The sequence below is a fragment of the Anomaloglossus baeobatrachus genome, chromosome 6 (assembly GCF_048569485.1).
Source record: "Anomaloglossus baeobatrachus isolate aAnoBae1 chromosome 6, aAnoBae1.hap1, whole genome shotgun sequence".
In the NCBI taxonomy this organism is placed as follows: Eukaryota; Metazoa; Chordata; class Amphibia; order Anura; family Aromobatidae; genus Anomaloglossus; species Anomaloglossus baeobatrachus.
The window spans coordinates 17,223,959-17,234,249 of record NC_134358.1 but is presented as its reverse complement, the minus strand read 5'-3'; the positions used below and the strand labels follow the sequence as shown (position 1 = coordinate 17,234,249).

Genomic DNA, 10,291 nt, shown 5'->3' with positions numbered 1-10,291 from the left:
TCATCGTAGGCAGTTCCATGACGTCATTGGACGGGTCCATGGTGATGCTGATGGGAGGGACGTCATCTGGTGGACCCATGCTGATGGAAGGGTCTAGGATGTCATCGGTGGCCATCTTAGTTATATTTGAAAACCTGGCTCATGTCAGGCAAATTGACACAATCCCCTGTGAAGAGGTTAATCAAGTATTTCATCCAATGGCTTTCCTCAACAGTGCCCACCAGCCTAGGGGTGGTGTCACACACAGCGACGACGTCGCTGCTACATCACCATTTTCTGTGACGTTGCAGCGACGTCCTGTCGCTGTGTGTGACATCCAGCAATGACCTGGCCCCTGCTGTGAGGTCGCCGGTCGTTGCTGAATGTCCAGCTTCATTTTTTGGTCGTCACTCTCCCGCTGTGACACACAGATCGCTGTGACACACAGATCGCTGTGTGTGACAGCGAGAGAGCGACGAAATGAAGCGAGCAGGAGCCGGCATCTGGCAGCTGCGGTAAACTGTAGCCAAGGTAAACATCGGGTAACCAAGGGAAGACCTTTCCTTGGTTACCCGATATTTACCTTCGTTACCAGCGTCCGCCGCTCTCACTGCCAGGGCCGGCTCCTGCTCTCTGCACATGTTACAGCACAGCGACGCGTGCCGTTATGATCGCTGCTTCGGCTGCTGTGTTTGACAGCTAAGCAGCGATCATAACAGCGACTTACAAGGTCACTGCTACGTCACAGAAAATGGTGACGTAACAGCGACATCGTTGTTGCTGTCACTATGTGTGAACCCAGCTTAAGAGTGCGGGCGGACGGCAAGAGTGCGGGCGGACGGCAAGAGTGCGGGCGGACGGCAAGAGTGCGGGCGGACGGCAAGAGTGCGGGCGGACGGCAAGAGTGCGGGCGGACGGCAAGAGTGCGGGCGGACGGCAAGAGTGCGGGCGGACGGTAAGAGAATTCGGGCGGACGGTAAGAGTGCGGGCGGACGGTAAGAGTGCGGGCGGACGGTAAGAGTGCGGGCGGACGGTAAGAGTGCGGGCGGACGGCAAGAGTGCGGGCGGACGGCAAGAGTGCGGGCGGACGGTAAGAGAATTCGGGCGGACGGCAAGAGTGCGGGCGGACGGCAAGAGTGCGGGCGGACGGCAAGAGTGCGGGCGGACGGCAAGAGTGCGGGCGGACGGCAAGAGTGCGGGCGGACGGCAAGAGTGCGGGCGGACGGCAAGAGAATTCGGGCGGACGGCAAGAGAATTCGGGCGGACGGCAAGAGAATTCGGGCGGACGGCAAGAGAATTCGGGCGGACGGCAAGAGAATTCGGGCAGACGGCAAGAGAATTCGGGCGGGCGGCAAGAGTGCGGGCGGGCGGCAAGAGTGCGGGCGGGCGGCAAGAGTGCGGGCGGGCGGCAAGAGTGCGGGCGGGCGGCAAGAGTGCGGGCGGGCGGCAAGAGTGCGGGCGGGCGGCAAGAGTGCGGGCGGGCGGCAAGAGTGCGGGCGGGCGGCAAGAGTGCGGGCGGACGGCAAGAGTGCGGGCGGACGGTAAGAGTGCGGGCGGACGGTGGGAGTGATCAGATCATAGCATGTTAGAGCTGGAGGGAACCCCCTGGGTAATCTGGTCCTATCCCCGGCTCACAGACGGATTCACTATATCATCCACACAGCGGTGTCCAGATTTCCATAGGAGACCTCTCCGCCTCTTGTGGCCGTGTGTGCCGCTCACTGATCACCGTCAATAGGCTTTCCTACTACGTCATCTGTATCTTCTCATCCCGTGGCTTCTAGTGTTTCCAGGCGTAAATGAGAATCAGGCTGAAGTCCTACTTGTGTGTGACTCGTGTGAGGATCGCACCGCACTGCCCGGATCACACCGCACGGACCGCTGGCTCTCCAGACAGGAGCAGGTCAGCTTCATATATATCTATAGCCACCGGAGGGTCTGAGGATTACCATGCAAGTGTGACTCCAGCCTATGGCTGACCCCTCCATAGTGTGACCTCCCCGCAGATACTTGTAGACATATTGTCTCCTTTTTTTTTTGCAACATCCCCGGATCCTGTGACCGCTTCTCACAGGACACGCTCTGGAGACCGGTCACCGTTCTGGTCGCTCTTCACTGAACTTGATACGGTTTGATGATGTTTTGTATAATGTGGTGCCCAGAGCTGCGCCCAGTATTCTAGATGAGATCTGACCAAAGAAGAGCAGAAGGCAATAATGGCTTCATGTGATCTACTCTGTATGCTGTCAATACAGTGCAGGAAAAAAGTCATTACTCAGCCCCCAATTGTGCATGTTCTCCCCCTTATAAAGATGGGATTTGCCTGTAATTGACATCATCAAGTGACCACAACTACAAGAGACAAAATGAGAAAACAAATCCAGAAAATCACCGCGTCTGATCTGGAAGATTTTTTTTTGCAAATTATGGTGGAAAATAAGTATTTAGTCACCTAAAAACATGAAAGATTTCTGGCTCTCACAGACCCGTAACTTCTTATATAAGAGGCTCCTCTGTCCTCCACTCATTACCTGTAGTAATGGCTCCTGTGTGAACTTGTTATCAGTATAAAAGACACCTGTTCACAACCTCAAACAGTCACACTCCAAACTCCACCATGGGGAACACCAAAGAGCTGTCGAAGGACACCAGAAACAAAATTGTAGCCCTGCACCAGGCTGTGAAGACAATCTGCAATAGGCAAGCAGCTTGGTGTGATGAAATCAACTGTGGGAGCAATAATAAGAAAATGGAAGATATAGAAGACCACTGATAATCTCCCTTGATCTGAGGCTCCACTCAAGATCTTAGCAAAATGATCACAAGAACGGGGACAAAAAATCCCAGAACCACACGGGGGGGACCTAGTGAATGATCTGCATAGAGCTGGGACCACCGTAGCAAAGGCTACCATCAGTGACACATTACACCGCCAGGGACTCAGATCCTGCAGTGCCAGACGTGTTCCCCTGTGGCCCGTCTGAACCTTGCTAGAGAGCATTTGGATTATCCAGAAGAGTATTGGGAGAATGTCACATGGTCTGATGAAACTGAGGCTATGTGCCCACAGAGCTCCACAGTGCAGTGAATATTCAGTGAGTATAATGAGCGGAGGTCAGGAGCGGGAGGCAGCAGAGGCAGCGACAGCATCGCTGGCGAGAGGTAAATATAAAAAATGTTTAATTACAAAAATCCCGTATTTTCCCCGGTACATGTCACACGGATCACATCAGTGTGTGATTTGTGTGACACCCGTGCTAGCGGAGAAAAAACAGACATGTCTGTGTGTGTGTGCGGGGTCATGAGGGGGGTCACATGGTCCGTGTGAGTAACAGCAAATAATAACATGGGTACGTGTGGCATCAGTGTTAAAAATGGATGTCACATGTACCTGAAACACGGACGTCTGAAACCAGCCTATAGTAGAACCGTTTGGTAGAAACACAATGTAGTGCGCAATGACCCCCCCCCCCTCCCGGGAGAAGGAAAAGCTGCAAAAGTGAGTGACGACACCCGACAGAACAAAATGTGGCCATAGCAAGCGATGACCGCAAATAGGAGAGGGAAAGGCGGCCGTAGTGGGCAATGACCACCAACAGAAAGAAAGGGGGCCGTAGCGAGCGATGAACCCCGACACTAGAAGGAAAGGCGGCCGTAGCGAGCAATGAACCCCGACACTAGAAGGAAAGGCGGCCGTAGCGAGCGATGAACCCCGACAAGAGAAGGAAAGGCGGCTGTAGCGAGCGATGAACCCCGACACTAGAAGGAAAGGCGGCTGTAGCGAGCGATGAACCCCGACAAGAGAAGGAAAGGCGGCCATAGCGAGCGATGAACCCCGACAAGAGAAGGAAAGGCGGCTGTAGCGAGCGATGAACCCCGACACTAGAAGGAAAGGCGGCTGTAGCGAGCGATGAACCCCGACACTAGAAGGAAAGGTGACCGTAGCGAGCGATGAACCCCGACACTAGAAGGAAAGGCGGCCGTAGCGAGCGATGAACCCCGACAAGAGAAGGAAAGGCGGCTGTAGCGAGCGATGAACCCCGACACTAGAAGGAAAGGCGGCTGTAGCGAGCGATGAACCCCGACAAGAGAAGGAAAGGCGGCTGTAGCGAGCGATGAACCCCGACACTAGAAGGAAAGGCGGCTGTAGCGAGCGATGAACCCCGACACTAGAAGGAAAGGTGACCGTAGCGAGCGATGAACCCCGACACTAGAAGGAAAGGCGGCCGTAGCGAGCGATGAACCCCGACAAGAGAAGGAAAGGCGGCTGTAGCGAGCGATGAACCCCGACACTAGAAGGAAAGGCGGCTGTAGCGAGCGATGAACCCCGACAAGAGAAGGAAAGGCGGCCATAGCGAGCGATGAACCCCGACAAGAGAAGGAAAGGCGGCTGTAGCGAGCGATGAACCCCGACACTAGAAGGAAAGGCGGCTGTAGCGAGCGATGAACCCCGACACTAGAAGGAAAGGTGACCGTAGCGAGCGATGAACCCCGACACTAGAAGGAAAGGCGGCCGTAGCGAGCGATGAACCCCGACAAGAGAAGGAAAGGCGGCTGTAGCGAGCGATGAACCCCGACACTAGAAGGAAAGGCGGCTGTAGCGAGCGATGAACCCCGACAAGAGAAGGAAAGGCGGCCATAGCGAGCGATGAACCCCGACAAGAGAAGGAAAGGCGGCTGTAGCGAGCGATGAACCCCGACACTAGAAGGAAAGGCGGCTGTAGCGAGCGATGAACCCCGACACTAGAAGGAAAGGTGACCGTAGCGAGCGATGAACCCCGACACTAGAAGGAAAGGCGACCGTAGCGAGCGATGAACCCCGACAAGAGAAGGAAAGGCGGCTGTAGCGAGCGATGAACCCCGACACTAGAAGGAAAGGCGACCGTAGCGAGCGATGAACCCCGACAAGAGAAGGAAAGGCGGCCGTAGCGAGCGATAAACCCCGACACTAGAAGGAAAGGCGGCCATAGCGAGCGATGAACCTCGACAAGAGAAGGAAAGGCGGCCGTAGCGAGCGATGAACCCCGACAAGAGAAGGAAAGGCGGCTGTAGCGAGCGATGAACCCCGACAAGAGAAGGAAAGGCGGCCGTAGCGAGCGATGAACCCCGACAAGAGAAGGAAAGGCGGCCATAGCGAGCGATGAACCCCGACACTAGAAGGAAAGGCGACCGTAGCGAGCGATGAACCCCGACAAGAGAAGGAAAGGCGGCCCTAGCGAGCGATGAACCCCGACACTAGAAGGAAAGGCGGCCGTAGCGAGCGATGAACCCCGACACTAGAAGGAAAGGCGACCGTAGCGAGCGATGAACCCCGACAAGAGAAGGAAAGGCGGCCATAGCGAGCGATGAACCCCGACAAGAGAAGGAAAGGCGGCCGTAGCGAGCGATGAACCCCGACACTAGAAGGAAAGGCGGCTGTAGCGAGCGATGAACCCCGACACTAGAAGGAAAGGCGGCCATAGCGAGCGATGAACCCCGACACTAGAAGGAAAGGCGGCTGTAGCGAGCGATTAACCCCGACAAGAGAAGGAAAGGCGGTCGTAGCGAGCGATGAACCCCGACACTAGAAGGAAAGGCGGCCGTAGCGAGCGATGAACCCCGACACTAGAAGGAAAGGCAGCTGTAGCGAGCGATGAACCCCGACACTAGAAGGAAAGGCGGCCATAGCGAGCGATGAACCCCGACACGAGAAGGAAAGGCGGTCGTAGCGAGCGATGAACCCCGACACTAGAAGGAAAGGCGGCCGTAGCGAGCGATGAACCCCGACACTAGAAGGAAAGGCAGCTGTAGCGAGCGATGAACCCCGACACTAGAAGGAAAGGCGGCCGTAGCGAGCGATGAACCCCGACACTAGAAGGAAAGGCGGGCGTGATGACTGCAAATAGAGAAATCTATATTACAAATAACCCGGCTTTTTTTTCTGAATGTAAAGAAATATATAAATAAAAAATATAAACTTTTCTCATTTATTAAACCAAAACATAAAAATATAGCGCTGTGCCGCCTCCGGCCCTCAGTCCACACTTCTCTACGCTGTCCCCCGATCTCCGAGCAGCGCGGACACCTCCTGCAGATGGTCGCGCACCACCGTCTCCAGCACCGCGTACACGTCCTTACACGCCTTGCTGGCCGCGTCCATCACTCGCTCCAGGTGATCCTCATGCAGCCGCGAGTTCATCTCCATTAACGCGATCTGCTCAGACTTGGGTAACAAAGCTAAAGACAGGTGGGGTCCCCCGGCCGACTCCTCCACGTAGCTGAGATCCGACAGCGGCGTGTCCTCGATGAAGCCGGCCGAGCTGGCGCACACGTAGTCCCGCATGGGGATGCCGGCGTCGATCACCGCCAGGGTGGCCGCGTTCACACACGTGCAGTAATTGCCGCCGTCTGCCTGAAGGATCTAAAGAGGGGGAAAATAGAATATATAATATTATTACCTGTAATGATCCAACACGGTGCCCAGTCATAGACAGCTGACAACAGAGAGCAATAGGTGACACCCGCCGCTCGTAGAGACCAGACTGTATTTAACTGCACAGGAAATGAGCAGATATCAGCATATCTCCCCTTCCCTCGTACCTCCCCACCTGTCCTCCTCTGCTGACCTGCTCCTAAATCTCAGATCTCTCTTAATATCACGCAGAAGATGCCGTCCACTCTCCTTCTCCCACCTGCTCTCCCTTTCTCTACTCCTTCTCACTGCTGGTGACATAGCCCCCAATCCTGGCCCCCCACAGATGGTACACCCCTCTTTATCACCCATTTATCACTCCGCACATACTAGTAACTACCGCAATCTCTCCAATATAAAACCCATCCCCCTCTCACCCCCTCCGCGGCCCCCTCTCTCTGGAGCGCTCTGTAACGCCCGTTCTGTCTGTAATAAACTGCACATAATTTACGACCTCTTTACCTCCAGCAATCTATCCTTTCTGGGCCTCACCGAAACATGGCTGACACCCGCCAACACTGCCTCCCCGGCTGCGCTGTGCTACGGCAGCTGACACCCGCCAACACTGCCTCCCCGGCTGCACTATGCTACGGCAGCTGACACCCGCCAACACTGCCTCCCCTGCTGCACTGTGCTACGGCAGCTGACACCCGCCAACACTGCCTCCCCTGCTGCGCTGTGCTACGGCGGCCTTCACTTCTCCCACACTCTTCGCCCTGGCAATAGACAAGGTGGAGGAGTGGGCCTTCTTCTCTGTAACAACTGCAGCTTCACCCCAATCCCACCTCTACCCTCCCTTGTCCTGCCTTCCTTTGAAGTGCACTCTGTCCGCATCTATTCTCCCTCCAACCTCCAAGTGGCCGTCATATACAGACCCCCGGGCGCTACCACTGCCTTCCTCGACCAGTTCTCTGCCTGGCTTCTACACTTTCTCTCTGCTGACATTCCCACTATCATCATGGGTGACTTCAACATCCCCACTGACACCCGCCAATCAGCTGCTTCCAAACTCCTGTCCCTCGCTTCGTCGTTTGGTCTAACTCAGTGGTCCGCCTCTGCCCCCCCATAAAGATGGACACACATTAGACCTTATCTTCACCCGCCTCTGTCCCCTTTCTGACCTCACAACTTCCCCCCTCCCCCTATCTGACCACCATCTTCTGACCTTTTCAGCCCTGTCCTCCTCACCTGCCCCCCGTCCAGCGCCTAGCACATCCCCGCAGAAACCTAGTACACCCTCGCCGACTCTATCTTTCCGCTGTCCTCCATATCGTCCCTCCACGACACAGACAGTGCCACCACTCTCTACAACGCCACTCTCACATCAGCTATTGATTCAGTTGCTCCTCTTGTGCATGGCAGAGTGAGACAAATCAATAGACAGCCCTGGCACAACAGCCTCACTAAAAAGCTTCGGCAAGTGTCTAGGGCTGCAGAGCGGCGCTGGAAGAAAACGCACTCCCAGGAAGACTTCACATTCAAAAATGCAATTCTCACATTTCGCTTGGCCCTTACCTCGGCTAAACAGGATTACTTCAGAAACCTCATATCATCTCAAACACACAACCCCAAACAGCTATTTAATACTTTCACCTCCCTCCTTCACCCACCGCTGCCCCCTCCAACCTCCCTCATCTCTGCAGAAGAATTTGCTACACATTTCAAAGAAAAGATCGACCAAACCAGACGAGTCTTTTCTGCTCAGCCACCACAACCCCTTCATATAACAGACCACTGCTCCTCCCCCATAAACTTCCTCCCCACCATCACCGAAGGAGAACTTATGCATCTTCTCTCAAAAGCGCACCTCACCACCTGCGCACCTGACCCCATCCCACCTCCTCCCCAACCTCACCACTATCCTAATTCCAGCCTTAACCCACCTCTTCAACCTATCTTTAACCTCTGCTACCTTCCCTTCTGCCTTTTTAACACGCAACAGTCACACCCATCCTAAAGAAACCTTCCCTCGACCCAACCTCTGCTGCCAGCTATCGCCCCATATCACTACTCGCATTCGCCTCACAACTCCTGGAACAGCATGTCCATGCTGAACTTTCCTCCCACCTCTCCTCTAACTCTCTCTTTGACAACCTACAGTCCGGCTTCCGTCCACATCACTCTACCGAAACTGCCCTGACTAAAATCACAAATGACTTACTTACTGCCAAAGCTAACAAGCACTTCTCTGTACTCCTACTTCTAGACCTATCCTCAGCCTTCGATACCATTGACCACTCCCTCCTACTACAGATCCTCTCTTCCCTTGGTGTCAGAGACCTCGCCCTCTCTTGGATCTCTTCATACCTCTCCTACCGCACTTTTAGTGTCTCCCACTCCCACACAACCTCTTCATCCCGCCATCTCTCTGTTGGCATCCCTCAAGGCTCTGTCCTGGGACCATTGGAACGCTCTACCTCAGCACATCAGACTCTCCACGACCGTGGAAAGCTTCAAGAGGAACCTCAAGACCCACCTCTTCCAACAAGCCTACAACCTACAATAGCCCTCAGTCCAGTAGACCACTGCGCAACCAGCTCTGTCCTCACCTATTGTACCATCATCCATTCCCTGTAGACTGTGAGCCCTCGCGGGCAGGGTCCTCTCTCCTCCTATACCAGTCTGTCTTGTACTGTTAATGATTGTTGTACGTATGCCCTCTCTCACTTGTAAAGCGCCATAGAATAAATGGCGCTATAATAATAATAATAATAATAATAATAATAATAATAATAATAATTACTTTTTTCTATCTATACATTTGGCCTGGGACAACTCATAAAGTCCCATGGCTTCCAGTACCACCTATATGCCGATGACACTCAGATCTACCTCTCTGGTCCAGATGTCACATCTCTGCTGTCCAGAATCCCGGAGTGCCTATCTGCTATATCTTCCTTCTCCTCTCGCTTCCTAAAGCTCAATGTGGCCAAAACTGAACTGATCATCTTTCCTCCATCTCACCTACACTCTCTACCTGATCTATCTATTACAATAAAGAACATCACGCTCCCCCAGCACACAAAGTTCGGTGCCTCGGAGTGACCTTTGACTCTGCCCTGTCCTTCATACCACACATTCAATCCCTCACCACCTCCTGTCGTCTTCAACTCAGAAATATTTCCAGAATCCGTCCTTTCCTCAATTCCCAATCTACATAAATGCCAGTGCAAGCCCCCATAATCTCCCGCCTCGACTACTGCAACATCCTCCTCTGTGGTCTCCCTGCTAACACGCTCGCCCCTCTCTAGTCCATCCTTAACTCTGCTGCCCGAATGATCCACCTCTCGCCTCACTACCACCCCGCTTCTCCCCTCTGCATGTCCCTCCATTGGCTCCCACTCTTCCATCGAATCCAATTCAAACTACTAACACTGACTTACAAAGCCATCCACAAATTGTCTCCTCCATATATCTCTGAACTAATCTCTCGCTACACTCCAAAACGTCACCTCCGGTCCTCCCAAGATCTCCTTCTCTCCTCCTCTCTCATTCACTCCTCATGCAACCGACTCCAAAACTTCTCTCGAGCATCCCCAGTCTTCTGGAACTCGCTGCCTCAACACATCAGACTATCTACTACACTAACAAGCTTCAAATGGAACCTGAAAACCCAACTGTTCAGAAATGCCTACAATCTACAATGAACTCACTGCCGCCCCAACCACCGTGCGCAGCCGCCGCCACCCAGCCACCGTGCAGAGCCGCCGCCCCAACCACCGTGCAGAGCCGCCGCCCCAACCACCGTGCAGAGCCGCCGCCCCAACCACCGTGCAGAGCCGCCGCCCCAACCACCGTGCAGAGCCGCCGCCCCAACCACCGTGCAGAGCCGCCGCCCCAACCACCGTGCAGAGCCGCCGC

At 54.5% G+C, this 10,291-nt stretch overlaps 1 protein-coding gene across 1 annotated transcript in view; it reads right to left on the bottom strand.

The window, feature by feature from the left end:
- Positions 1-5,924: 5,924 nt before the first annotated feature.
- Positions 5,925-10,291, bottom strand: part of LOC142243882 (exosome complex component RRP41-like) — a 9,501-nt gene continuing 5,134 nt past the window's right edge. The window contains exon 3 of the mRNA XM_075316079.1: positions 5,925-6,379. Within this exon, the coding sequence (XP_075172194.1) occupies positions 6,008-6,379 (372 nt within the window). The 3' untranslated portion in view covers positions 5,925-6,007. The remainder of the gene's footprint in view (positions 6,380-10,291) is intronic.